Raw genomic sequence first — 27,730 nt, 5'->3', positions numbered from 1 at the left:
GAGATGGGCATAGTTGGCTGGGGGCAGGGGAGGGCAAGGGACTTCAGGCCAAGGTTAGAGGGGCGTGGCGAGAAAGGTTGGGGCCTGGGATATTCCCTGGGGTAGAGCTGAAGGGTCTGTGCTGGGGCGAGAGGGGTCCTTCACATCCCTGCCCCAAGCAAGGCAGCAGCAGCACAGATGAAGTGATCAGTTGTTTGGGGTGTCAGTCCCAGGTGCCAGCGCTACAGTCCCAGGCCCCTGTGAGCAGGGGTGGGACTCCACGTTAAGGCTGGCTTCTGCCTGAGCTCACAAATGATGTTTAAGTCCCCCCAACCCCAAGGTGGGAACAGGGCTCAGCACTCGAGCACCTGCCTAGCAGGTGTGAGGTACTGTATTCCACAGCGAAGAAAAAAAGGCCCACCACCCAGTTTCACCTCTCTTCCGTGTTCCTTGCTTGCAAGTTACATGACAGAAAAGTTCAAGGCGGTACCTCTCCAGGCACATTAGAGCAGAGACAAACGCCACTGCCAGTGCACACCAAATCCTCAGGGGACCAAGCAGCAGTCAGGCCCAACTGGCCCAGCTGGCCCCAGCAGGAGGATCTGGGAGCTCATACCCCAGCCCTGAGCCTCCCCTCCCCCTGCACACCCTGGCGGAACAGCAGGAAGGCCCAGGATACAGGCCAACAAGTCCTCTGCTCTTGCCTGGCACTTCTCTGCAGCAAAGGGGTGGCATGTGGCCGCTGTGTTCTCAGTCATGTCTGCACATGCTGCAGACGAGTGGCAGCAGTTGATGGCGGGAACCAGGCAGCCCCAGCTCTGCAGGTGCCCCTCTGCAAGGTGGTCGCCACAGCTGACCTGCCCACCCGGCACCCCAGAAGGCCCCTCTGCAAGGCAGTCACCACAGCTGACTTGCCCACCCTGGCACCCCAGAAGGCCCCCAGAAGCAGGTGTCTGGTTCTCACTCCTGGCTCTTCCTCACTGCCCACCAGGGGCAGGTGTTTAGAACTGGGCTTTGAACATGATCACATGAAATTCAGCAGGAAGGACAGCCTGACTTGAGCACGCACGACCAGAGTAAACTACCCTGGCCAAGCACTGTCACCCAGGGCTGGCTGTGCCACCCACTGTAGAATGTCAGCCATTTAGTGAGTGACTCCTATACAGCAAGACCAACACCCAATGAACAGAGGGAGCCCAGCTATGATGGGACAGGAGAAGGGCCCTAGCTCACAGTGAAACCTGTCCCCAGGGTCACTCCTCAGTGGGAGCTCCTCGGGAGGAGGCAGGCTGCCTGGGGCACCTGAGCCGTGGCTGTACAGCAAGGTCCACTGCTGCACCCTAGCGTCTGAGGCAAGCAGCGCCGAGGGCCTTCAGCCCTAGCCTGCAGGCACCTCTCATCCCCCACACCCTGTCTTGTAGTCATCTTGCTTCTTGCTCAAATGCCTTCTTTTCACTTTCTTTATTTGAGACCAAAAACTCCAACAAAGGTGAAGCTTGAATTCAAAAGATAAATGAGGTTAAGTTTGGGGAGACCTCACTCTGCTCTGGGCAGCTTCCACATCGTGGAACCCAGCACCCTGAGAAAGACACCCACACACGCTTCTGAGCAGGATCACACACGAGACGGGCTCCGGGAACAAGGTGTCCTGAGCCTGTCTGCACTGTGGCACGGCTGGCACAGCTGGCCCAGCCCCCGCCTCCAAGCTGTGGCTAGGGGCTCACTGTGCAGCGACTGCCACCCTGGGTGCTTGTGCTGGGGGTCCCCGCAGGACGGGCATTTGGGGGGCCATCTTCTGGCTCCTCTCTGCAGACAGGCGCTCGAGGCGTTCTGTGTAGAAGCCATTGAAGTCCAGCCTGTAGGGAGGGAAAGCAGAGCGAGGGGTCGTGGAGAGGTGGGCACAGCCCTGCTGAGTTGCACGGGAGTAGGGACCTGCACAGGTGCAAGCAGGGGTCCAACAGACAGGATGCCAGGCCTTCTCCAGGTTAAAGACAAAGGGTGCATGCTGTCTGCCCCGCGGCACAGGCCTCAGCCCCTTTATGCAAAATGGAGACCGGTCTTAAGCCACACAGGAACCCCAAGGCAGACGGCATGCTGACAAGCATCTCAGCGGTCTTCTCTGGGAGGTATCGCCACTGGAGCAGACTCCTCTCCTGGCCTCAGGAGCCTGGCAATGAGCCTCAGGGCTGAGCCACCTCAGAAGCCCCACTCAGGAAACAGGACACTGCAGCATGGCACACTGCACCCTCTCTCGGTGGCAGCCGGGAACCCTTTCCTTGCCCTCCCCACCGCCCAAGGAACCACAGCTAGACCCTTTTCCTTCCACCATCCTGCCAGGGGAGAGGAAGTGAGGGCCCAGGGAGGGTGTTGGCAGGTGGCAACACACCTGGAAATGACACTGGCCATGCCATGCTCACAGTCACTAGTGCTGTAGACACTCAGACGGGCCAGCAGGTCTAGCAGGTGGGCAGAGAAGTTCTTGTCGAAGCTGTTGATCGTGGCTTCAAAGCCAGAGGCCAGATGAGGGCTGTCCACGTGCTCAGCCAGGCACTAGAAACACAGCCCAGGGTGATGAGCAGGGCCTGCTACCCGGTGGGCAGTCAGCCCCTGTGCTGAACCCATGGGTTTTTGCTTTCTCCTCCTTCCATGCTCCTTTTTAAATCAAAGAAAAGAGTACTGGGACATTTTCACACAATGAAAAATAAGAAGTTAGGATATCAAAAAATTCCTGAGGCCGTGGCACACAATGAAACCCGGCGCCCTGCGGGCTCCAGCAACCAAGAGCCAATGGTGGCACGCCCAGGATTTCACTCCAGGTGTTCATGCTTGGCCACGTTCTCCAGGCCATCACTGTCCCTGGCCTCAGGCCTCACACGATGCCCTCTGTCCTATCTGCGAGCTGCAGCACAAGACCCCTGCTCCCACCTCTCACCTCGAAGGACACCTGGCCTGTCGGCATCTCAGGCTCTTGGGCACCTGACAGGCTCCCTGCTATTCTCACCAGGGAAGGGCTCCTGTCATGTCCATGCACTTGTTCTACAGTGACTGCGGCCACACCCTGAAGCCCAGAAGGCTGGGTGGGGACTCCTGTAGCCCTGTGGAACCCAGCTGAGAGTCTCCTCATCAGAGGGTGACAGCCCTGAGGGCAGCAATGCCGACACTGCCAGCTGGCGGGCAGAGCCCCAGGCGTGCACCTTTCTAGCAGGCTCCTTCCGGGGCTGCTCCTCAGCCTGCTCAGCCTCTGTGGGTGGCCCCAGCATGGTGCCCTGTTCCACTGCCCGCCGGCCCAGCTCACTGTCCAGTTTCATGCTCTGCGTAAATTTCTAGGGCGGGGACAAGAGAAAATGCTTGTTAGCTCCAATTGCAATGCTCTTCAGAAAACGCTGAGTCTCTGCATGGGCTGAGGCCTGTGCCCACCCTGAAGGTGCGGAGAATCGGGTGCCTGTGGTGGGAAGGCTGCAGGCAGGAGGGCATCAGCTGAGCCATATGCGTTTCCCGGAACCTGCCGCCACTTACTTCTCCCACCTCCCACCTCTTGACCCCCAGGTGTTGCAGAGCACACTCATGCTGCCTGCCCTTAGTACCCAGCTGCCCCTTCTGCCACTGATAGTCATTTTCTGTACTGTTTTGGGCAACTACTTATGACAAGTGCCCCAATAATACTTAACCAAATCAAAAAATCAAGGTCTGATGACAAAATGCAAAGGGATTCAAAGAGGACCAGGGCAGAACCCCAAGGAGGCCCATGTTCAGGAAGGAGCGTACTGGTCAGGAGGACCCAGGGGCTCTGCAAGCATGGGAGGTGGCGAGGGCAGGGCTGCATACAGCAATGGCCTGGATGCCTAAACTGTCCACACTGCCTCACCTGCATGCAGTTGGTGAACATGACGCATACAGACATGAGTTTGGAGAAGACCTTCAGCAGCTCAGGGTTGGTAAGCATGCAGTCCTTTAGGCAGGTATCCAGGAAGCTCGTGTGGTGGCCAAGGACGTCATCGATGTTGGAGGCCTGTGAAGGGCTAAGGCTCAGCACTGCCACAGCAGCACCCAGTCAGACCCTTAGAAACCTCGCTAAAGACAGCTCTGGGCCTGTGGTCTCCAGGCAAACCCTGTCCTGCTGCCCCTCCTGTCTCCCTCACATTGTCACGCTGGAGGGAAGCTGCTGCCTGCACTCTGCTTCCTCTCGCCAACAGGACATGCTCACAGCAGCCCCAGCAAGTGGCTCTGGAGACCCTGCAGTGTGACACCCCTGGCAGGTTTCCCTGCCTTTCCAGCACCAGGATCCAGGAGCTGAAACTCACAGACTTGAGGTTCTTCTCAAGGATGTGCCAGGTTGGCTCCATCACTTCAAACATCATGTAGTACTGGATGTTCTGAACAAAGTTGAGCATCCGCTGCCGCAGAGTGAAGGCTCCTGCAAACCTGAGCAAACAAGGGACAGCTGCAGGGCAGTCAGGCAGAGCCGAGTCCCACGTGCTACCCACCAGCATAGTGGGCTCTCATAGCCGCAGCTCCTATGTGCCACCAACGGCTCAGACACAAGTATAACTAACACTAGCATGGAGGATACCTCAGCGCTGGGCCTGGAGACACCGCTCCTACCTCTGGCTGCATCAGGCTGCCAGGTGAGTGACTTGTCCAGTAGGACTTTGCAGGGATGTGCCAAGCAGCCCACTGTGGACACAAAGAACAGGCTCTCTGGTTATCTATGGCACCAGGACTGGCTGGCAGTCAACATGGGAACAACTACCATGGCAGACTCCACGTTTTGTGCCTCACTGGGGTAAATTCTTAAATGTTACATCAACTCTTTCTCCACACAGCACCTGGTGCCACAGACCAGCATGCAAACCGCCTGTGAGGAGCAATTCCCACACACTGCTGTGTGTGCTCAGGAGAGGGGACAAAGGCTCCCACCCTCAGGAAGGGCTTGCATCCTGCAGAGAGACCCAATGGGGGCACTGTGCCTTCACAAGACTGAGGAGAAGCCTGTGGGCTGTAAAGGTCTTAAAGCAAAGCTGCCCCTCCTGGAGGGAATGGGGAGGACTGTGACAGACGCACCACTTTGCAGAATGCAGTGCGCACTGCTTGGCCGCCTTGTTGCTGATCCAAACACTGCAGAGCTGCCGTTCCACGTGCTTGCAGTAGAACATGTGCCTGAAGAGCATCTGGTAGCGGGTGAGTGCCTTTCTGCAAGAAGGATGCCCAGGCATGGATCGGCAGGGAGGCCTGTGTCCAGACAGGCGGCACTGCAGGTCGGAGGAGGCCCACAGGACGGCTTGTTTCCAGCAACCTGAACAGAGAGCCAGGTCCTCACCTGTTGATGATCAGCGATAGGGGCCACTTGACGATATAGTCAAAGGAGAAGGCCTCCAGGCCGCTCAGCGTGAGCTCAGTGGGGTCAGCGTGGGTCATCGCCTTCTCCTGCTTGGTCTCGATGGCCAGCACGCGCAAGAGCTGAGTGATGAGGTCGTGAGGCATCAAGTCGATCTGGGGGCAAAAGCCGTGACAAAGCACCCAGTGTTCAGAAGAAAAGGCCAGAGTCATTCCCGGTCCTACTCAGTCCTGCCTAGCAGGAGCTGGAGGAGAAAACACATCTCCTGAATCCTGAACCTCCATACTGGAGGCTGGCTTCAAAGGCCACACAACCACCAATAAGTTCTAATTCAGAACTACACTGGGGTGCAGCTCAGTAGTGGAGCACATGCCCTGGTTCTAACCCTAGCACGGCAGAGAAAACAAAACTGCACCTCCCAATAAGGTAACCCATGGCTTTTCAAATGCACCCTGCTGCTGGTATAAAGGAGGAACCACAGGGGAGGCCAGATAAGCAGTTCCTGAAGGTTGACACCTTTCTTCCATAACCAGTAGGAGGCCCAGGTAAGAGGCCTATGTGAGAGACAGGATAGTACCCAGACTGGGGTTCAGTGGTAGTGTGCTTGCACCACAGGCAGGCACAGGTCCTGTACTAAATCCCCAGCACTGCAAAAACCCCAAAGATTTTAAAAATAGTAATTACAGACAAACAGTACCGTCCACAACACTGATTCATTCAAACATTAGGTGCCAACTGCATATAGAACAGTGTGACAAGAATTTCTATAAATCATGAAAAAGAATGATACGAGAAAATACAGAACAAGAACAAAATGAGGACAAAGGATAAAGAAACACACATAGTCCATGAGCAGCCCAGATGCGTGCCAGACCTAACACCAAGTGCTCCTGCCCATTAGCAGTGCAGATGAGGACACTGGTGGGCAGACTCAACTCCTCAGCCAGGGTCTGAGACTCAGACCCAAAGAGGCTGGCCAGGTGCACAGGGCACAGGCTCTGACCCTGGAATTTATCCCATAAAATCACTCCTAAGCTGACAAGAGCCAAAACACATAAAGCAAGAAAGGGCAGAATTGAGGGAAAATGAATTCAGGCCCAGTACCCGGTGAGGGTCAGATGGGAGAGGCCCCTGTGAAGCAGCAGCACCACCCTGCTCCAGAGGGCACGTGGCCCTCCTCCAGGTGACGACAGGGCCAGCAGCAGGTCGGTTCTGTTGTTTTGAGGTGCTGGAAATTGAACACAGGGCCTCACATCTGCCAGGTCCGTGTGGACTACCCGAGCTACAGACCTGCATTCCCCAGCCTGAGTTGTTATACATTTTGCAAAATCGTGATCAGAGTATATTCTCCAAGCATAATGTGCTGAAATTAAATATAAGTAACAGGAAAAAAAAGGGAAATTTCCAACATGGGGAAACTGAACATATTGAATCAATGGGTCGCAGAAGAAATTCCAAGAGAAGTTAAAAATGACCTGGAGATGAATGCACACACAACATACCGAACCCACAAGAGGCAGTGGAAGAAGCACTCCCAGAACATTCACAAAGGAGTGCCTCAAAACAGCACCCCGGACACCAGGAGAGTGAAGCAAACCCAGAGCAGCAGACAGAAGAACGGAATAGCTACAGCAAACAGCTGAGGAAACCAACCAACAAGCCAAGGTTCTCCCAAAACCGCCATGAAACTGACAAACTTCTAGCTACACTGAGAAAGAAGAGAAGACTTATCGCTGAACTCTGAATAAAGGCAGGTTCCCCTGCATTGCACACCAGCATTCAGATGCCCAGGTGGCCTAAAGGAGTCTGGAGGGTCTGAACAGAAACCCCACCCAACATCAAGCAGAGTGCACGCCCCAGACTTCCAAGATCACAAGGAGGGACGGTGCCTACATACCCTGGCAGGCCAACACGACCCAACACTGCGCCAAACCAGCACGCTGCAGGAAACAACTGACCGACATCCTTGACATGCAACGAAGGACTGGCAAACCAGGGGGCTACCCAGACGCATGACCCCTTGGTGGGTGTGGAAGATGCTGGGCAGGGCCCTGTCCCGCTTCACGGCACTCAGGAGCAGGCTGCCATGGTGGCAGGCCCACGCACCCACCTTGAGGTCGTCCTTGAAGGGGTCAGTGTTGGCAGTGCTCATGCGCAGGGCCAGCTCCAGCAGTGCCTCCAGGCGTGTGGGTGTGATGTCTTCTACTGGCTTTCTGAGCTCCTCCTCGGTGAGGTCCATGAAGTGCACAAAGAAGTCACCCTGGTCCATCAGGAAGTAGCGCTTGATGGACCTGCACCAGGGAGGAGGCGATGAGCACATGGCCCAGGGCCGCCAGCCTGCAGCACAGCAATCTCACCGGGGGAGCGGGCACAGATGGTTCTGTGGGCAGACCCGAGACACTGGCACCTATGCTGGACAGGACAATCTCAGCCCACAGCACAGATGACACAGGGGCCAGGTCCCAGGTGGTCTGTCCGCTCTTACAAGGATGAGGACTATTAGGAGGAGCACGCTGCCATCATTCCCAGGGCCTGAGCAGCCCACTTGCTGTGTTGAAGGGTGAGCAAAGCACCTCAGGTGGGCCACCAGCTCCTTCTCCTCCATCAGGAAGTCCAGCAGCACCTTGCTGGCATAGTTAAATGCCTTCTCGATCTGCTCCACGTATGCCCGCTCTTTGAGCGTGTAGATGATCTCTTTGGCCACAGGGCAGGTAACATCGTGACCGCACTCTCTCACCACGTTGAGGTACTTTCCTGGAGAGAGGAAGATGGGAGTTGAGGTGTTGCCACACACCAACCTCCTCTGCCCAGAGCCTCGCCAACCCATCACGCATAGAGCAGCGGGCTGGGCACGGCACGCATGTCTGCTCACACTCTACTGCAAGCAAGAAGACACAGCCAGCACCAGTGGACAGGGCCAGCAACTGCCTGACCTGCAGAGGCTTCTCTCACATGGCATTTTCTAGTCAAGAGCATGGAAGGAACTTCACACAGGCCTGAGCAGAATCAGGGAGCGAAAGCATCTCCTGGCCCTTTCTGTGCAGCTCAGCCCAGGCAGCCACCTTCAGCCACGAAGGTGTGAAGCAGGCCTGAGACAGCTTCCTGGTCAGGGCAGGGACTAAACAAGGTCACCAGGTGTCCAGGACCCACCAGTGGCCAGCAGCCTGGCGTAGAAGGAGACCTGCTGGGTGAAGATGTCCCATGGGCACAGGGGGCTAAATGGCTGCAACCACCCTGGGGCACGTGCTGCGGCAGGAGGAGGCCGCAGCCCCCGGGAGGGTACCCGGGCGAGAGCTCCGTGCCATGGAGTCACCTGTGCTGAGGATCTTGCCAGCCACCTTCTGCAGGAAGGACGGGATCTGCTGCTGCACCACGGTGTACCGCTGGTCCCAGTACTTGTCATTGTAGTCCTCCTGAATCTTCTCCTTCCGCAGCTCATGCTCCTCCACCATGAACTCACTGCAAGCCAAAGACGGATCCCAGGCCACCACGAAGTGCCACTTCCAGAGATGCCCCATCGAGGCAAGTGTGACTCGCCACAGTTACCTCTCAGCTGCCAGTTAAAAATGAACCTCCAACCTCACTTTGGAGCAAGTACTGACCCTGGGTCAGAGGCAGGTGGCCAGATACCTCATCTCTATCCTTCCCTTAGCATAGGCCACCTGGTGTCACCAAGGGGAACCAGACACCTTCCACAAAGCCTCCAGCATTACTCACACAGCAAGGTGGAAGCTGGATCCCTTGCTAGGCCCACCACACCTGATTGGGCTACCTGCCCCATCAGTACAGGAACACAGGGCTGGGGTGCAACTGTGCAGGAAAGGGCATACTCGACATGGAAGGCTCTGGGTTCAGCACCAAAAGAAAGAAACATGCATTTCTAAGCCATAGGATACTTTAAAAGTCTTAACAAATGCATCTCAACACCACAGAACCTCTAGGGAACTGGCCCGTTTTTGTCCTACGTGTTCAGAGGCATCACTCTGAGGAGACGCACACCAAGATGGCTGTGGACCGACTCCAGGTGACCCAAGGGCCTTCACTCAGCAGAACAAAGCTGCAGAACACAGCCTAACAGCTAGACATTCCCTGGCTGGCAGCAGACTGCACGAGGACATGGACAGGTATGGTTGCATTGTGGACCCCTACCTGTAAGGGTCATGGATGATGCCCCTGTAGATCCACTTCTCCAGGACCTCAAAGTAGGGTGCACTGGCTGCCTTGGTCAGGTACAGGCACAGCTCCTGCGCCTGGCTGTCTCCAGTATAGTTGAAGCTCCTGTCGTGCAGAAGGCTCAGCGTAGACCCACCCATGCACTCGCCTCTGTCCACCGAGGTGGCTGCAAGAGGGTGGAGGCTCACTACCCAGGAAGCACCTCCTGGCCCACCCCAACCTAGATGGACAGTACTTCTCCCTGGGACATGCCCAGATGGTAAAGCTATACCTGCTAACTGATCCTTATCAAGGTCTGCATGCAGGGCCTTCTGCATACAGGGCCACCGACACAGCAAGCCACAGGCTGTGCCTCAAGACCCTGCTCCAGAAAGTCAGTCCTGAGTGGGCTGCATCAGCCTAAGCTCCCTCCACACAGGAGCTATCAGGAGGCTGCCAGCTGCTGCCCTCCAGATGCATACCAAGGGAGGCCAGGATGTCCACGGTGCGCATGGCCGGCTGGATGTAGAACCAGAGCTTCTGCAGCGACAGCAGGCCCTGCCTGTGCAGCTGCTCCAGCTGAGTGACCAGGATCAGGTACTCCTTTACCAGGGTTCTCATGGCAGCTGCCAGGGCATGGTTCACCTGCCCATACTCGAAGGAAGATTTTTCTTCAATGAACCTATGGGAAAGATGCATTGGGCATCCTTGAAAAGGTAAAGACCACATTTTCAGATCTTCCAAGTTCCTCCTCACCCAGGAAGCAAGTAACACTCAAGCCCTCACCCCCAGAGGAACCCATCCCAAGAGAGATGGGGCCATGTGGTGACTCCCAGGCCCTGGCAATGCACCAAGACCAAGGCAGAGCTGCAAGCCAGGGAGGAGATGCTTCTGCAGCAAACAGGCCTGACCTCCCTTCTACATCACAAACCCTCAAGCCCTGGCCCACCTGGTCACAGTGGAGTAGCTGGAGGCCACAGGGAGGATTCTGTTCACCAGCTCCCGGATAGACAGGTCCAGGTTGGGGTCCACAAGGAAAGTGCGGCTCTGTCTCCCAGTCAGGGGCTGGGCAGTGATGTACCTGCCATCCACACCCACCAGCACGTAGAGCAGGTCCTCCACCACAGCTGACTCCTGGGAGGCCAAGGGCAGTGTGCCTGCAGGGCACAGACAGGTTGGCAGCCTGGCCTCCCCAAGACCAGTCACTCTTGCCTGTCCCCTTTTCGGTAACCCCTCACACCCTGATGGACACAAGCAGCAAGTTGCTGCCCAAGTCTGGACAGGTACCCCTGCAGCACAGGGGCAGCGGCAGGATACTGCAGGGTCTTCCTCAGGTGAAGTAGAAGAAAACCTGTGCTGGGCTGGGCACAGTGGCATCACCTTAATCCCAGTGGCTTGGGAAGTTGAAGTAGGAGGATTGCAAGTTCAAAGTCAGCCTCAGCAACTCAGCAAGGCCCCCTAAGCAACTTAGCAAGACCCTCTCTCAGAATAAAAAAATAAAAAGGGCTGGGGATGTGGCTCAGTGGTAAAGTGCCCCAAGGTTCAATCCCTGGTTCAGAAAAGAAAAAGAAAACAAAAACCTATGCTGAACTAGTCGCCTGGCACTTAGCCAGGGATGCTCAGAGACCTTGGGCAGTCAGGTAAGCAAGGCCTTTGAGACAACGTCCTCTTGAACTCCAAGAAATTGGCCGTTTCCAACACATAGGACAAGATGGTGCAAGCACAGTGAGGTTTCTCTATGACTATCTGAGGAGCCCAAGAGGAAGGCCAGAGGACGCCTATTGAGGCCACCCAGCAGCTTCTCCTGCTATACCCAGAGGCCAGTAGGTGCCTGTGTCAGGCAGCTCAGGAAGATGCTGAATGACACGCATTGGTCTGTCAAAACTTCAGCTGGCCTTGCACATCACTGTGCAGGGAAGTGTCCTGTGGCCACCAGATGCAAAAATCGAGGTACACTGTGAGGATACTGGGCCAAGGCCTTGCCAACTCCTTGATATGGAGTGACAAGACGCGATAGATCTATACACAAGGCACCTGGGGGTGGTGACAGCATGATGCAGTGAGGCCAGCTGGCTGCAGAACAGCCACAGGTGGGGTGTCCCTGGAGTATGGGGCCTGGGTCCCTGAGGCAGGCCAAGCTGCACCAGCTTCCTTCAAGCCACTCATCAACACACCCAGGGCCAGTTTGCAGTGTCACTGCCTGATGACACCTTCCTCCTTCATACAGCTCTTTCCAGAATGGGGAAATACATTTCCCACATAAGCTGTCCCTAAGGGCTTCCTGTTCTAAAACCCAGTTGCCATGCTTGTGGCCAGCACAGACAACCTACTTCGTGTCTTGAATCTTCTTCTCTGCCCCTCAAGTTGCTGCCCAGAGCCTTAGAAGTCCTTCACTGCTCCAGAAGGTTCCAGCTGGGTCTCTTGTGAGGTCTGGAATCTTATTTTTAAATTGCTTCAAAATTTTGCAAGTAGTCTGCCGCACCAGTGTCCAGGCCACAGTAAACACCTCCCAACTCTCCAGTGGACAGTTCCTGGTTCTGCCCATGTACCAGGAGCTCTGCAACCAGGAGGCTGCCTGCCCTATGTCGGGGCACTCAACAGGCCCCCCTGAATTTCAGCTGTGTGTTGTCAGCTTCAGTTACTACTGAACAGACACAATGCAGGTAGGTCATTTTCTACACCTTGTCACCGACTTGCAACAGGATCACGTTTGCCTGGGGACAGGAGAAAAGTGCTGCACTTCACCCGCCATCCTGTGAAGGTGAGAGCGATCTCCCACCAACAGTGCGTGAGTCAGGGGTGCCACTCCATGCCTTCTCCTGATCCAGCTATGATCAAAGGACCAGGATGCTGTAGCTATGCTACGTCCTTGATTCGCAGCCTAATTTCTCAGTCTGGAAAAGGATTTAGGAACTGCTGCATACAACCTGTCGTGTGCCAGATCCCCAACAGGCTGTCCTGAAACAGTATGGCTTTCAAGGCCTTGGAGAGCACAGTGCCAACTCGAGCACCATCGCAGAATCCAGGGTCATTACAAAGCACTCTCCAGAACACAGGGCCACTCGATCCTGGCTCCCACAGTCTGTGCCAGACACCAGGGCACACTTGGGAGGAGCCAGCTACAGCCTGCCCCACAGCTCTGGTCAGAGAGCACAAAATGAGCCAGGTGAAGACCCCAGCAAGGCAGTGTCTGCTGCAGGCAGGGACAGGAATGTGGTGGCCTGCCTCTTAACATCACAGGCCTGGCCGAGGGGCTTCTGAGGTCCCAGCACCCAGCTGCGGTGTTCCAGCACATCACCTGTGGTCTCCCTCCCTGTCCAGCGTCACCATGCAAGCAACTCATCATGAAACTCCCAGGTGTTAGACAAAAGATGTCACATACCTATGGGCAAAGCTACATCTGAGCTCAAGCCCGGACCAGTTAGGAAATCCCCCACCAGCGTTGGTCTCTCGTACACCCATGCCGGGAAGACGGGGAGCTGCTGGCCCGAATTTTTTTTGTTTTGCTTGTCTCGAAGCATCTTTCTTGTAAGTTCCAGAGACTAACAAAAACATTTAAAAAAAAAACACAAAAACCCAGAAGATATGAATCAGTGCAGTGAGAACCAAGACATCTGTGGAATGACATCTCTGTGGCAGAGAAAGTCCACACTTATACATGAGGCTTGATCATGTGGAAACAAGATATACTTTCACCTGATCCTTCCGACCCAAAGGCTGGGGAGCAAGAGGTAGAGAGACCCAGTACTCTTCTTAGGCCTCAGCCCAGCCAGAAGCATCAGCAATGGGAACTGTGGGGAGCCTATGTTTCAGACCAGGACCCTCTATGTGGGAAGACCCTGAGTCACTTTTTCCTCAAAGTGACGAAGTCTAACAGGACTTGCTGGACAAAAAGGCACTGGCAAAGGACACACACTATCTCCCTGCTGGGGAAGGTCCCAGGACAGATCTAGAGGCAGTGCCAAGGTCAGCTTCTGGCACATGTGGAACATGGGACCCCCAGAGGACTGGCCTCCAGAGGCTGGTCAGCTCAGGTTGGGCCAGCCAGTCTGCAGAAGCACCAACTTGGTCTGTTCAAGCAGCAAGACCACACGGGGAGAGTAGTATGAGGCCTATATGGTCAGAAACACAGGCTCAGTACTCGACCGGCTGACATGGCATGCCAACAGCTCAGCTCTGTCCTCGTGAGTGGCACCGTCCTCAGCACATGTGCTAGGCTATGACACATGGCACGACGTGGCTCCAAACAGCAGTCCGGGGCCCCAGAGGATCTACAGCAGCTAAAAAAAACTGCTGAGACTCACAAGAAAAGACTAGAGCAGGAAGAGCAAGCCAAGAGCAGCAAGTACAGCAGAAGAAAACAAAGCAGAGGAAGCACACAGGTGACCAACAAACAGCAGCATCAGAGCCACTGCAGGGTCCAGGAAAGAAATCAGAGTGTGACCTGTGTCCCATGAGTTTGTGGCAGGTGGCCCTCACTAGAGTCTCACCACCACTGTTCACTCTTGTGGTCCAGAATTCCTGACTGAAGGCCATGATCCAGTCCCTGCCTCTCTAAAGTTGGATTCGTTCTTAATAAACAACAGAGAGAGCCTCCCAGCTGGCACCCACTGCTGCTGCTATCATATCATCTGTGGGCCATGGTGGACTCGGTACCTGCTGTAGTGTGGAGCCTGTGGTCACGCTGCCCAGTTGCTTTCTCAGCTCCTCAAGCTCCTGCATGGACATCTTGGAGGCCGTGGCAGGGCCACCGAAGCCGGTAGTGCTGCTGACTGCAGCAGTGGCTGTGAGATCAGCTCTTTCTTTCGCATTCAGCTGCAAATACTGCATAGTCTGAAAACATGCAAAACTGTGGCATTCACACTGGACCTGCATGTGTCTCCCTTGCCAGGCAGAACAAACCCCTATTCCTTCCCTCCTAACCTAAACACCACTCATGGAGGGCGGGGGACTCCACGGGCTGACAGAGTCTGGTCTCCAGAGGCTCATGCTGCATGGTACCACTTACCACACCTCCCAAACACTGGAGGAAAGAATACCATAGTCTTTTTTAAGAGTCAGTCCCTCAGTGGGCCCCCAAGGCCAAGCTCTCCTCTATACTTTACCCACGGTTCCTGGGCTGCAGCAACCACCTCCCCTCCTCTATTATGACACTACTGGCCTACATGCCCCTCCACACACAGAGCAGGGACCTAGAACCTGCTGACTGGCTTTGTCACCTTGATGCATGGCACGTGCAATAGGCAGGAGCCCAGCAAGACACTGGGAAAACCAAGAGCCCCCCACTGCAAGTACTGTGCCAGCTTCTCAGGTCTATGTCGCTTGAGAGTTACTACTCCTTTTGATTCACCAAGCACATTCCATATGCCCTCCTGGCATGAGACCACACTCTAGCTGTTGACCCATGGAGTCCCCTGCTCTCCACAAGTGGTGTTCAGGCAGGAAGGAAGGAAGAGCCAGTAAGTGAAAGGACAGGTGCATGGAAAAAAAAATACATGAGGTGTGACCTGCCCCGGTGCAAGGTTCCGTTAGTGACCCTGGTGCCTGCCAGGTAGGGCAGAGGACTCACAGGGCACTTACCTCCTTGTCTTCTGTGAGTTTTGACAACAGATACACCAGAGGGTCAAGGTTCCTTGTATTTTTAGACTTAAGCTCATCGTATTTCTTTAGAAAATCTTCAGGAGTACGAGAAAATTCTGCGATTTTGACCTTAAAAGCATAAGCATGAGTGATTTGATAACAAGCACTTGAAAAAATTTTCAAGAACATTAAGCACAAGAATCAAAATAGTTAAATGATAAGGGCTAAACAATCATGCCCCTCAGAACTAAAACTAAGAAAACACCTACCCTTTGGTCAAACCTATCTACAACTCCTCAGTGTCTCTCACTTCTTGCTTCTTAGGCCTGAGCAAACAGTAAGCACCTACCTTCTGGGAACTCACACCCTGAACTCTGTTCCCTGCGGGAGTCATCCCATGTACAGCTCCAGGACACATCTGTCCAGTGATTTGTGTGTGCTCATGAACTAAAGAGGCACGTGCCCCTGAACTCCACCCGCCCTGCTAGCTCATCTAACTGTCCTGGCCATTGTCCAAATAAGTGGAACTTCGCAGTGAATTTTGGAAACAATTTCAAATTCAAAACCATCTTTTACTGAAGACCTTTTTAAATCACGTATTATGTGACTATGGAAACACCTTGAAGGACTTCAGTGTGTTTAACAGCAGCAGCTTTTCATCTGCAGGAACATCTGAGCCTCCCTGGGATGTGGCAGGGCAGTGCCTGAGTCAGTTAAAGCCAGCTTGCTCAGGCCTCCACTGACCCATCTACATAATGTGGAGCGACAGCGGCTGCCACCAGGAGCCAAGAGAGCCAGAGTGGAGCACAACCTTGGCCCATGGGAAGCACTCACAGTGCTGTTGGCTTTCATCACTGGAGCTGCTGTAACTGCCAGAGACAGGCACCTACCATGACCTGCACAGCCCTGCAACAGGGACTAGTGCTCACCTTGGCACTGTGTGCAGAGACGGTGGTTGTGACATATGGGGTCCGGTTCTTCTGCAGCAGGTCGATGTAGACCTCGGCTCCATCTCCACTGTGAACACGCAACAAGCTGAGCAGCTCGTTGACATCGTGGTGAATCCGAAATTCACTCATGGTTTCAGCTCTGAGGCATCAACATCACAAAATGCACTCTCCTAAAGGTAAGAATCAAGCTATTCATGAATTAAACCTCTATGAAAACCAAATTTCACCAATTTCAAGTCTTTTGACAAAAGAGATCACCTGGCCCAACACAGGCCACCCCACCACCATGATGGCCTCCTCCTTCCCACAGTCCCATGCCATCTGTTCTACTTGCCTCCTCTTCCTCAGGGAGCTATAGAATGCCAACTGGCCTCACTGCTAACCCTAACCCTTCTGACAAACCAACATGCTACTCCTTCACCAGCTGGGTTGCCAGCACACTCTACCACTCAAGACAGTGCACCAGGTGGGCTGTGTGAATGGTCCTGTGGGTTCTCCTCTCTGGGGAGACTCCATACAAACTTAGCCCTAGGCCAGCAGGAAGTGGCTCTGCTGCTCCCCTTGGTTGGTGCAGACACAATGGCTTTGCCCTATCAAGGCTGAGGACCTACACAGAGAGCTTGCACAGGCCTAGGCCACTGCCCCTGTTCCTACACAGACATTAAAACCCAACTTCTGCCTGCACAGCAAGGGTCGATTCTCAAATCCTGAACAGTTTAGCAGAAACTCCACCTGCACCTTCAGCTTCACATTCTTTCTGCATCAGGAATGTGGAACATTTTCTCTTCTGGCCCAAGCCTGGCAGCATACACAGGTGCTTTGGGTAAGGTTTTTATACATTTCCCATGCACCTGAGCTGGGGGCTCCACTGCAGCTCCATATGCCTTGTGACCACCAATACTAGCGTTCTAACATCAGACAAAATCCTCAGATCAAGAACATATTTGGTGTACCCAAGGGACAGCAGCAGACAGCACAGGGACTACTAAACCAATAGCCCAGTGGACAGCCGCTGACCTCATGGGGTCTTCTACACCAATGTCCTGGTAACCAGCAGCTGACTGCATGGGGACTGGGTTAGTTAGCCATTATTATCAGAAGTGCTGATAAGAGGCATTAAGACCAATACATTACACATAAATTAAAAAATAAGTTTATGGGGCTGGGGTTGTAGCTCAGTGGTAGTGCTTGCCTAGCACATGTGAGGGACTGGGTTCAATCCGCTGCACCACATAAAAATAAAGGTATTGTGTCCGTCTACAACTTTAAAAAATTTTAATAACTCCATAAACTCTATGCATTTCATATAAACAGTTTAAAATACCTATATATGGGTTTTTAAACTGGGACCCACAAATAACAAAAGAACCCTTGAAGATCACACATAATCATTTGTGAATTTTCTGAGGAGATGGTCTTGCAATAAATTCTTAAAGGTTGTGTGATCCAAAAGAGGATAAGAAGCACTGCACCAACAGCTCAGAGACAAGCTGAGTTACACAAGGACAGGAGGTCCAACACACACTCTTACGGTACAGCCAGTTTTCTTGGGGACATCAACTGGAGATCTACTTTGGGAGAGCGACACTCTAAGCTCTCATAATGGAAAGCCTGTTAAATGAACCTCCAGCACTGGGCAAGGTAGGTATCTCCAAGAATGAAGGTGAGACCAGGAGGCCTGAGGTGGGGCCCAAGTCCCCAGCACCTTACTTTCAACTCAGGAGGCACTGATGCAACCGCAGTAACGGAGCAGAACCTCTCGTCCTTGGTTTCCTTGTACACGGAAACCATGCTCGAAGATGAAAAAACTGGCCAAGCGGGGTGACCCGCACCTGCAATCCCAGAGACTCAGGAGGCCGAGGCACGAGGATCGCAAGCTCAAGCCCAGCCTGGGCAGCTTAATGGAACCCCGTCTCAAAACAAAAAGGGCTGGGGATGCAGCTCAGCGGTGAAGCGCTCCCGGGTTCAATCTCCAGCACCGAAAATGAAGAAATGCCGGCGCGGGGCGAGTGAAGGCTCCGGGTCGCCGGCAGACCCTACGCCCTCCGACTGGGTAAGGGCCCGCGGCTGCGCGCTCCGGTACAGGGCGGCCGCCGACCTCCTCGCCCGGAACCCGGCGCCCCCGGCCGACCGTGAGGCGCCCGGCGGGCCAGGCCGCGGGGCAGAGCTTGGGAAGCCCCCGCAGTGCGGCCGGTCACTGGCCCGGCGGCGCCTACGCGCCGCGCGCAACTCACCGCCGCCGCCGCCGCCGCCGCCGCCGCGCGCCGGCCGCCACAGGAAGCGCGTCGACGTCACGTCCGGCCCCGCCCACGCACGGCGGCCGAGCGGCTGGGCGCAGTCGCGCAGGGCGATGCTACTGCCTGGCGCGCTGCGAGCCCGCCTGGCCGGGACGCCCGGGGCGGCCGAGCCCCTGCCGGTGGAGCGGGACCCTGCGGCCGGGGCGGCGCCCTTCCGCTTCGTGGCGCGCCCGGTGCGCCTCCCGCGGGAGCACGAGCTCTTCGAGGTGCGTCGCGCAGGCGGGGGCGCAGGGGCCGGGGCCGGGGCGGCGCCTGGCGCCGGGGCGGGGTTGCCAGGCCTCCGCCCTGACCTCGGCGCTTGCCTCCAGTAGGACGGGGACGTGCAGAGGCATCTCTACCTGCAGGATGTGCTCACGCAGGTGGCCGAAGAGCCGGAGAGGTCCAGGTGAGCGACTCCGCCCGCGCCTGGTCTCTCCGCCACTTCGTGCAGCCGAGGGCTTAGACACCTCCACGGAGACCCTCCGGGTGCAAGCTCTTAGCACTGTCCTGCCCGCTGGGCACGCCTGGTGCAAACTTGTCTTGGCCTGGCTGGTTCCACTGCACCTGTGGCCTGTTTAGGGAAATTTCATGTTTTAAAAAAGTAGGACTTGGAGCCCGGCGCGGTGGCGCTTTCCTCTAATCCCAGCGACTGGACAGGTCACGTTCAAGGCCACCCTGGCTCATGTAGCAAGACCCTCAATATAAAATTGAAAAGGGCTAGGGTTGTCTGTATCTCAATGGTAGAGCACCCATGGATTTAGTCCCCAGTGCCAAAAGTACCTCAGGAGCTTTATTGGGCCTTTTAATCCGGGTGAAAAGTCACACTGGGTTTCCTGCTTCACCAAAGAGTGCCTCCTCCCTTGAGAATAGCCTCCTTTCCCAGGGTGCCCGAGTTCACCTGTCAGGTGGCCGGCTGCTGCCAGGTGTTCGCTGCCTTGGAGGATTACCAGCACCATTACAACATGCTGCACGGGAATGCCTGCTCCCTCTGCAGCCGAGCCTTCCCCTCTGGACACCTGCTGGATGCCCACATCCTAGAGTGGCATGACTCCCTCTTCCAGATCCTGGCAGAGAGACAGGACATGGTGGGTGATGGACTGGGCTGGGCACATGTTGTGCTAGGGACTTGGGTCAGGGAGGTGACACCCTGTCTTTTGCAGTACCAGTGCTTGGTTGAAGGTTGCCCAGAGAAGTTTAAGACCAGCCGAGACCGGAAGGATCACATGGTGAGGTTCCACCTGTACCCTGTGGATTTCCGGTTTGATAAGCCCAAGACAAACAAAGGGTACGTGAGGAGAAGGCTGTTGGCTGCCCCGGTCTTAAGTGTGAGAGCAGATTGAATGGGTGGAGGTGTTCAAGCTCGTGTATACATGCAGGTAGCTGACACTCTGACCCCAGGGGTCATTACTCAAAGTGGGAAATGGCAGGGAGCTTCCTGGACGGGAGCAGCAAAACCAGGATATAGGAGTGGTAGGTACCCCTTTTCTGTGCTTTTACCTGGGCTGAACCCCACTTGCTCTACTTCTTAAAAGCTAGAAGGGCAGCTCTTGGAAGGGGCCAGCAAGGGCCTGTGGAGTTCATCCTAAGCCACAGGCACCCTCCCCATTGGTAGGCTTCTACCACGTGGCACCATAAAGCACTATTTTTGAAAGACAGAGTACAGTCATATTTAAATTTATAAAATAAAGGACATATTATGTGACCTTGTCATAAGCATTCATCCTTTTCTGAATGCCTGAAAATTGCACTGTAAAATTGGATCGTTTCAACAGAGTGAGAATATCTTTGCAAGAGCAAAAGAGTCCTTTCCTTGAAAGTTCATTTCTGGGGGAGGCCAGGCTGTGGAAGATGTGCCGAGCTGCAGCTAACACTGTCTTCTGCAGCCCAGCCATGCGGGGGTCAGAGGCTGACCTGTCAGCTGCAGCCCTAGTGGATGAAGGGGATGTGATGGAAGTCTGCTCTGATCCTGCAGCAGCACCCCCAGCACCTGTAGGCGAGAGGCGGACCTACAGCCACAGGTCAGTGTGGACATCTTCCTGAGACAGTAACACTGGGCGAGTGTTGGCCTCACGCAGTTGAAAACCAAAATGTTCTGGTGTGTTACATGCCCTGGAGTCCAGGAATGCAAACCACCCTTTCACCATCTCTCAGTCTGTGGGGGACTTTCACTGTAATTGTCTTGATCACAACCTGGCACACTGTTTTTCTAGTAAGGAGTTAAAACTGACTTGAAATCTGGTTTTGGGGGAAATGTTAACAATGGGAAAAATTGTTGAAGACTCTGAACTGGCTGGAATATGGATGCATGTATCCCTCATCTGCCTTCTCACCTTGCCTAGACTGTGGCCTGTGAGTGGACTGGATGCCAGGGAGGTCAGGTTTCAGGGGACAGTAGGTAACAGGACATGGGCACCACAGAAAGCTGGGCCATAGCTGGCCTTCCTGGCTGAGATCTAAGCAAGTGCCCAGTGCCCAGGAAAGTCTTCACAGATCTGGCTCAGGGAGCTGTCCCAGGACCCAGGAGGGCAGACTCCACTTCCTGGATGTTGCACAGAGTGAGAGAGAGAACATTCTAGAATAAGAAGGAATAAGGAATCACACAAGCTGCTATTTTGAGTGGGTTGCTTGTTGGTAAAGAAAGTGCCATGACTTGATATGAACTTTTTTCTATTCCAGAGTGCCTTCTACTATCTGTTTTGGCCAAGGTGCATCTCGAGGGTTTAAAAGCACTCAGAAAAAAAACAAACACCACTAATAGATCCAGATGGAGAGAAGGACCAGGCATCTCAGTGGACAGTGCAGAAATGGGGCTCCTGCAGGGGCTGGGGGCCTTTGACCTCTCACTTTTCAAGTGGCCACCCTGGGGCTGGGCCTTTGCTACCCTCCTTGTCTGGGTCCCTCAGGGAATTATCAGAAGCAGCAGGGGACCTCAAGCTTCCAGAGATGACTGAGACACACTACAGGCTCAGGAGACCGCCCATCTCTTTCTGCAGGGACCACCCTAGGGACATTCTTTTGAAGCACATGAAATAAATATTTTTCACTGAAGATCTTTACTCTTGTTTCTGTGTTCTTGAATTTGATAGAGAAATGAGTGGTTATCAGCTAAGAGTATTGACTTTGAGCATTTGCTGTTCAGGGAGATTTATAAAGAGCCCCTGAGAGCTGGTGAGTGGGTCAGGTGCAGTGGTCCCTAAGTCCTTACCTTCATGGCCTTGAGAAGGACGCCAGATGGTCTTTGTGCCCCATCTAGCCAGCAAGACCCTGTGGGACACAGAGCTGGGGAAGGGGCGCAGCAGGAAGGACAGGACAGGGAAGGCACGTGGGCCTGTCAAGCAGGACAGCACATGGCAGGGGTACAGGACCTAAGGCGGGAAAAGCAGCTCCGGAGGTCAGAACAGGTGTGAACAGCACAGGCAGGGAGCAGCAGCATGTCCTGGAGAAATCTGATTTGCTTGGGTAAAATCTGGGCTCTGGGGCCAGGCCTGGCAGAGGCCCATCCCCACTGCCAGTCATCTGGGTGCTTCTGTGCCAGGGGTACCAGCCCAACAAGCCCCTCCCTGCCTTACCTCACCACCTACTCTTTTCCTGGACTTGGGGTCTGGCCAGACGTAGCTGGTGGTCACCTGTGACTTCCGGCACAGAGGTGCAGCCAGGCTCACCGCTCTCAGAGGGAATCTTGAGGTTGACCTCAGATTCAGAGAAAACATGTTCATTGGCACTTCAGGCACTAAAGCAGGTGCACGTGCTCAAGGGAAAACTAAGCCTGCAGTCCTGGTGTGCAGGGCAGACCCAGGCATACTGCCGGGGTGGGATGTGAGCCTCCCCTGGGGGAGATGGGGCCTCGAGAAAACAACACACAGAAGAATCTCATCTCCCCTCTGGAGGCCCGGTCCCAGTGTGTCCATTCTCCTACTTGACCTCCTTGTACACCAGCGCTGACCCCCGCTCTCAGTGTGACCGGATAGATCCTTTCCACGGCAGCATGTTCTGCCAGACCTGTGTTGCCAGTTTGGGTCGTCAGCAGCGTGTTGCAGCCTTTGGGGACTATCGGTCTGCGATCCTGTCCTCGGTTCCTCCCTCTCTAGGAAACGATTTGTTTTTCCTGTCTGTCTTTCTCTTGACAAACAGACTGCAGAACTGGTGTGAAGAAGGCTACTGATGCAGAGTCCAGCATTGCAATGAGGTCTAGTCGGTGGCTCAGTGTCCGGGAGACCTCCTCTCCCTGCCGCAGAGCCTGGGTGGGCTCAGGTTCAGGTGTCACCAGAAGCACTTTCCAGGAGAAGGTCACTTGCAGAGTGCAAGGTGCCAGACTTCAGGACAAAGCGTGCATCAGTGTGTCTGTGGTGGAAAACTGATTGCCACCTTGGGTTTATGTGAGGTGTCTGTTTTCTTGTCTGGGAGCCAGGACCTGCTGGGGTGACTGTTTCTTTCTAATTGGCGTGTGAGGTTCCATCTCCTCTTTGCTTTCACACGGGAAACGCCTTGGCCCACAACCAGGTGTGGCAGCCTTCCTCAGACCCTAACCCTGTGGTGCAGCCCACTCAGGTTTGTGGCCTCGCCTTGTCCTTCTTTTCTCCCTTTCGTACCTTATTTTGGATGGAGTATGCCTTTCTCCCGCTGTCATTTTGGGAGTCAGGCTTCTCCTGCCTACTATTCTAGACGCCCTGTTGGGCTCCAAGACCACTCACTGTCTCCTTCCCCACAACAGTGCAGAGACCGTGGACCCTGGACCCAGCCCTGGCTCGCCGCTCCTGCCATGTCACACACATTTCACCCTCGTGCTGATCCCAGAGGACGTCACTGCCATGGCTCTCAGGGCAGGGTGCCGTGAATGAACCGCCTCAGTAGCAGCTCCTGGGGGCAGTCCTTGCCTCTCTGAGCTTACACAAGATCATTCTCCTCGTGCCCTAAACAACCTCAGAATCTCCTTTAGTGAATCTGTTCTGGTGTGTTTTCAATCGTTTGCCTGAAAATGCTTCTCTGTCCTTGTCTTGTTGCTGGGAACAGCAAACCTGGTTCCTCCCTGAGCCTGCTGGGCAGGCAGCTGGGTGTGGTGGGGACTCTCTGTGCCCTGGGGGTCCTTCTTTTTGCTCTCCAGCCACTCTCAGGACCTTCTTTGGTCCTTGGTATTCCACTGTTCTACCAGTGGGGTTGGAAGAAGGTGTCCTTCTACCCTGCCTGCTCTCCTCTGCCGTCGAGCCTGGAGTCTAACCACTTCAGATGCTGCCTCTACTCCAGGCTCCCGCCCCTTTCTGAAAGCCCTTAGTGACTCTGTGCTATGCTTCCGGATCCTTCTGTGTTCCCTCCCATGCTGGGTGCTGCTGTCCGCAGTCTCCTAGGACCTGCCATCGTTCTCTGCATCACGCTGGCTGCTGAACTCCATGCCTAACCCCATAATCAGGACAGTCTACTGGAGAGACTCTAGGCTGCCTTCTATGTCACTGGATTTCTGCAGTTTTGCTCATCACAATTCAACCCATTCTTTCATCTGTTGGATTAGTTTGTGGAGGAATTTATGCCCACGGCATCATTGGAAACCATGGAGCAATCTGTGGCCACTCAGCGGGTGTGGTCAGGGAAAGGAGGGAGAGGGACCTATCAAAAGCACCAAGAGTCCAGGTGACCCCCCACTTCCTCAGGAAGTGAGTTAAGATGTCTGGGAAAAGCTTCCATCACTAAAACCAGATGCAGTGCCAGTGAGGAATGAGCCAGCAGCAGTGATAGCAAGCCCAGAGTTGCTACAATGTGTTACTTACAATGTCCAACTGACAAAGGCAAAAAATATAAACCATGCAAATAAACAGGACGCAAGACCCAGGAGAGAGGTAACAGACCCTGCCTGACAGCGTGACCAGCAACTCCAGCAGAGCTGTTCGCAGAAGGAAGGGAAGCGTGACGACGTCTCATGAACAGGGTTTCAAAGAAGAGAAACAGTCTTTTAAAGAACCAAGTGGAAATTCTGGAGTTGAAAGTACAATGCCCCAAATTATAAAAGTTCACCAGAGGGGTTCAGCGGTAGAGCTGAACTGGCAGAAGAAAGAATAAGTGAACTCAATGACACCATCCAAGGAACAAAGAGAACGAAGAGTCTGGGCAGCGGCACCCCACCCAGGCATGGGGTGGGAGGAAAAGCACCCTGTGATTTAGGAAGCTCAGTGAATTCTAGGTAGGATACTGAATGCAAAAAGAACCATAGACAAGTCATAACTAAAATGCTGAAAGTCAAAGACAAGGAATAAAACTTGAAAGTAGCAAAAGACTTGGTGCTACAGGACTGAGCTGGCTGCTCAATGGAGGCCCCCAGGGCGAGGGTTCAAAGGCTCAGGAGCTGTCAGAAGCCTCTGTGGGCAATCGGAATGCAAAGGGGCGACACCCTGCCTAACACAAGGATCCCAGGAGAGCTATGTACAGCCAGAACAGGTGAAAGGGGCAAGTTCCTGGATAGTCGGCCACAAGCAGCTGAGAAGACGCAGACGGCCAGAGCAGAACCACAACACATGGAAAAGCTAAGTCGGAAGCAACAAAGCTGCCATGATGTAGTTCAGGGCCAAACAGTCCATCACTGATGCTGGCCTTGTCTGTTTGATTTGCTAGATGATTTTTGTTCCCCTCTGTGGTCCAATCAATGAATATGGACCATCAGAAATAGCAAAACTGCAAATCTAGGCAACAGTTTTAAAAAGTGAGATACAAGTACCCGCACTTCAGTTCATCTGGGTAGCATCACCTAAGATGAACTTGGAAAGACCTCCTGAGGGCATGCACTGAACTGAGGGCTGGGGACGCTGAGCCCACAAAGACAACCAGGAGAGTGCAGGCTGGTGGCCAGGACTCTGGGGTTTAGGACATCTGTCCATAGAGAAGGGGTGGGTCAAGGCCCACAGCCTACCTGTAGGGACATGATGGGTGGCTCCTGCCACTGGTTCTGGGCCACCTCCAGCCCTCACAGACCCCTGACTTGGAAACACACTAGTTGAGTTCAGAGGGTAGCCAGCAGGTGTGTACAACTCCATATCAGCCTAGGGTTTGCAGGGACTCCAGTCCTGTGAGAAGGCTGCTGGCCACATCCTCCCTCCAGCAGAGTCTCAGTCTTGGTAAGCTCACCTCAATCTTTGCACAAGCAAACAGGGCTGGGCAGCAACAAGAACGTACACAAGTCTTGCTCTCCAGCCCCAGAGCTTCAATCACCCTGGAGAGGTCTGGGCTCCACGAGGACTTGGGCAGAGCCTCCCTGGGCAGGCATTCTGGGTCAGAAGTGGTCAGAGAGCTGAATGAGCTCGCTCACCATGCTCTCAGCTCAGCAGGCCTGCGTCAGCTCCGGGCTGCCTGGTATCTCCAGGGAACGTAAGGTGGTTTACATGCCCTAAGCCAGTGTGCAGATGCCCACAAGGTGGCCAGGCTGCTGTGTAGACTCATGCTCTGCTGGAATGGGTCCTGGATGCTGGTTTTCCTCCTGTGTTGGTTTCAGGATTACTCAGAAATCACCAAAACGGAATCATAAAACTTGGTCCTGACTGGCCTATGCCACTCAAGGACCTAGGATTTTACAACTGAACTGAATACAGGAGGAAGCAGCAGCCTGGTGCGGCCGGTGGGAGACCCTGGCTCCTGAAGCCCCATCCCCACCCCAGTTCTTTTGCTCTGCTGTATTCACAGGCTGAGGGAGGGTATGCCACTTGAGAATTGGGGCTTGAGTTTACATAGCTCAGGCCCCAGGGCTGGTGGACAAGCACCTGAGCAGTTCAGGCACCCTCCCTTCCCCGCCTGCTCTCCAAGAACTGGGATCATCCTCTTTAAACCCATCCTGAGCTCCCGTTTTCTCAGACACAGGAAGAGTGTCTCATGACACCACAGGCAATTTCATGCGATATTTTCTTTACAACTCCCAGGTGTTTCAGTCGGAGTAGAAGCATTCACGAAGCCCACGGGACAGTGGCGTTTTTTTCTGATGAGCAGAGTGGGCCTTTCCCCTCCTGTAATCCCATCCACCTGATCTGGAGGACCCAGCTGGGTGCCATCAGCATGAGGTCCTGTGGAGAGCGGGGAATTCTCAGGGTCCTCGCCCACAGCCAGCACCCTTCACAATCCAGGTCAGTCTGCAGCTAGAAGGCAGGAGCCGGAGGGGCGGATGGGCTTCCCACTACCCGCTGTGACTCCAGGGAACCTGTGGGCCAGCTCACAGCACGCTTGGACTTAAGCCTCCTGGTTGTGGCTGTGGCTGACCGGGAAGCCAGTTGCGGGTTTTCTCCTGCCACTTGTCGCCCCAGAGAGTCTGCGTGCTTTGTGGCAAGCCTGGGGGACCTCCCGGGGTAGCCCCTCAGAACAGGTCAGATGACTCATCGGGTGAAGACATCGGTGCCCGGCTCATCTACGAGTTCAACGCCTTGCAAACGAAGGGTGCCCAGCGGGGCCGGGCCTGGGCTGGCCTGGGGCCTGGGCTGGCCTGGGGCGCTAGAGCAAGGCCTTTTGGATGGGCTCCCACACCGTCCTCCGTCCCCGAACGGCGCACTGGGTCGTTCCTTCTCTTTGCCGCCGGCAGGGGGCGCCGCTCGGCCCGGATGGCCCGCTGCCCCAGCCTAGCAGCTCAGCGCTAGTCCGTGAGGCTGGTCCCCAAGCCCTGCATTGCGATCCTTGGCGCCAGGGACGCGCCCATGCTCCCATCGCAGCGGCGATCCGCTTCAAGCTCCCCGAACCAGCTACAAATTGCGTGAAAGAAGTACAAAAGTTTCCATCCGTAACGATGTGACGAATCGAATTAGAGTGACAGTAATTCGTAAATTTCTTTCCAGTAGTCATTGCATCAAATTATTTTAATTTGAGAACTACTTCCTTGCCGCGTCCCAGAATAATTTTGCAAGTGGTCATGGCCACCTGGAGGAGAGTGGGCTTCACAGCCAGAGATGGGTCCACAGAGCAAACCCTCAGAGTACTTTGTCAGTTGATTTATTCGAAGTAGTAAGATCTATTTTGGTCCATTTCGTGGGCACAGAATAAAGTCCATTACCTTTCAGCAAACAGTTTAGTACTAACATGATTCTTAGAAACTTTTGAAATATTTGTAAGAATCCCACAAATAGGCTTCAGGCATCAAATATAACATCATATTAGCAACAAAACCTAAAAACTAACCACGCACGCACACAAAAGGCGACACCGAAAAGGCCAGGGTACTAGGAGGAGGGTCCTCGGTGCACGCTAGTCTTCGCGGGCTGTGAGTGAGATGGAATCTTAGTGTAGTTTTGATTTGCATTTCTCTTATTACTAAAGATGGTGAACATTTCTTCATATGTTTTCAACCTCGAATTTTAATAAGGATGAGAGCCAGCTGGTCTAGGCCTGCCCCTGCCAGAGGATGCCACAAAGGTGGCCTTTAGGTGGAGAAAGCAGGCGCCTGTGTGTGGTCAGACTGGTGTGACCGCCTGGGGTCCAAGGTCAGCACATGTGGACCCAACAGA

The 27,730-nt window shown here is 54.4% G+C and overlaps 3 protein-coding genes across 4 annotated transcripts in view; 1 reads left to right on the top strand and 2 right to left on the bottom strand.

The window, feature by feature from the left end:
• The window catches only part of ADAM8 (ADAM metallopeptidase domain 8), a 125,303-nt gene that overhangs the window by 12,653 nt on the left and 84,920 nt on the right, over positions 1-27,730 (bottom strand). The gene's annotated exons all lie outside the window — the stretch shown is intronic.
• On the bottom strand, positions 1,426-18,369 carry TUBGCP2 (tubulin gamma complex component 2). 2 transcript variants are annotated; one of them, XM_079138728.1, is made up of 18 exons: positions 18,231-18,369; positions 15,976-16,163; positions 15,047-15,175; positions 14,123-14,299; positions 12,849-13,008; positions 10,416-10,623; positions 9,949-10,148; positions 9,464-9,653; positions 8,628-8,773; positions 7,888-8,068; positions 7,425-7,605; positions 5,297-5,469; positions 5,041-5,169; positions 4,281-4,401; positions 3,845-3,988; positions 3,174-3,302; positions 2,366-2,529; positions 1,426-1,835 (listed from the first exon to the last, which is right to left on the bottom strand). In XM_079138728.1, exons 2-18 carry the CDS (start codon positions 16,123-16,125, stop codon positions 1,700-1,702), a joined length of 2,718 nt encoding a protein of 905 aa, XP_078994854.1. In that variant the 5' UTR covers positions 16,126-16,163; positions 18,231-18,369; the 3' UTR covers positions 1,426-1,699. The 2 variants fall into 2 exon arrangements, with proteins under 2 accessions (XP_078994854.1, XP_078994855.1); XM_079138729.1 differs by having other exon boundaries at positions 15,976-16,166; positions 18,237-18,336.
• ZNF511 (zinc finger protein 511) lies at positions 18,281-21,320 on the top strand. Its single transcript, XM_079138741.1, has 6 exons — positions 18,281-18,499; positions 18,605-18,678; positions 19,156-19,357; positions 19,433-19,557; positions 20,156-20,290; positions 20,949-21,320. The coding sequence occupies exons 1-6, from the start codon at positions 18,347-18,349 to the stop codon at positions 21,025-21,027; spliced, it is 768 nt and encodes a 255-aa protein (XP_078994867.1). The 5' UTR covers positions 18,281-18,346; the 3' UTR covers positions 21,028-21,320.

The sequence above is a fragment of the Sciurus vulgaris genome (assembly GCF_902686455.1).
Source record: "Sciurus vulgaris genome assembly, chromosome: 4".
In the NCBI taxonomy this organism is placed as follows: Eukaryota; Metazoa; Chordata; class Mammalia; order Rodentia; family Sciuridae; genus Sciurus; species Sciurus vulgaris.
This window is presented reverse-complemented; position numbering and strand designations above follow the sequence as displayed.

What these genes read in the sequence shown, in the direction of transcription:
- ZNF511 (XM_079138741.1), top strand. Translation starts at nt 18,347, where the DNA reads ATGCTACTGCCTGGCGCGCTGCGAGCCCGCCTGGCCGGGACGCCCGGG. An exon ending in GGGAGCACGAGCTCTTCGAG is followed by an intron (nt 18,500 to 18,604) that starts GTGCGTCGCGCA and finishes TGCCTCCAGTAG; the next exon opens with GACGGGGACGTGCAGAGGCA. An exon ending in AGGCGGACCTACAGCCACAG is followed by an intron (nt 20,291 to 20,948) that starts GTCAGTGTGGAC and finishes TTTCTATTCCAG; the next exon opens with AGTGCCTTCTACTATCTGTT.
- TUBGCP2 (XM_079138728.1), bottom strand. Translation starts at nt 16,125, where the DNA reads ATGAGTGAATTTCGGATTCACCACGATGTCAACGAGCTGCTCAGCTTG. An exon ending in AACTCACAGAAGACAAGGAG is followed by an intron (nt 14,300 to 15,046) that starts GTAAGTGCCCTG and finishes GCATGTTTTCAG; the next exon opens with ACTATGCAGTATTTGCAGCT. An exon ending in GGACATCCTGGCCTCCCTTG is followed by an intron (nt 9,654 to 9,948) that starts GTATGCATCTGG and finishes ACCCTCTTGCAG; the next exon opens with CCACCTCGGTGGACAGAGGC.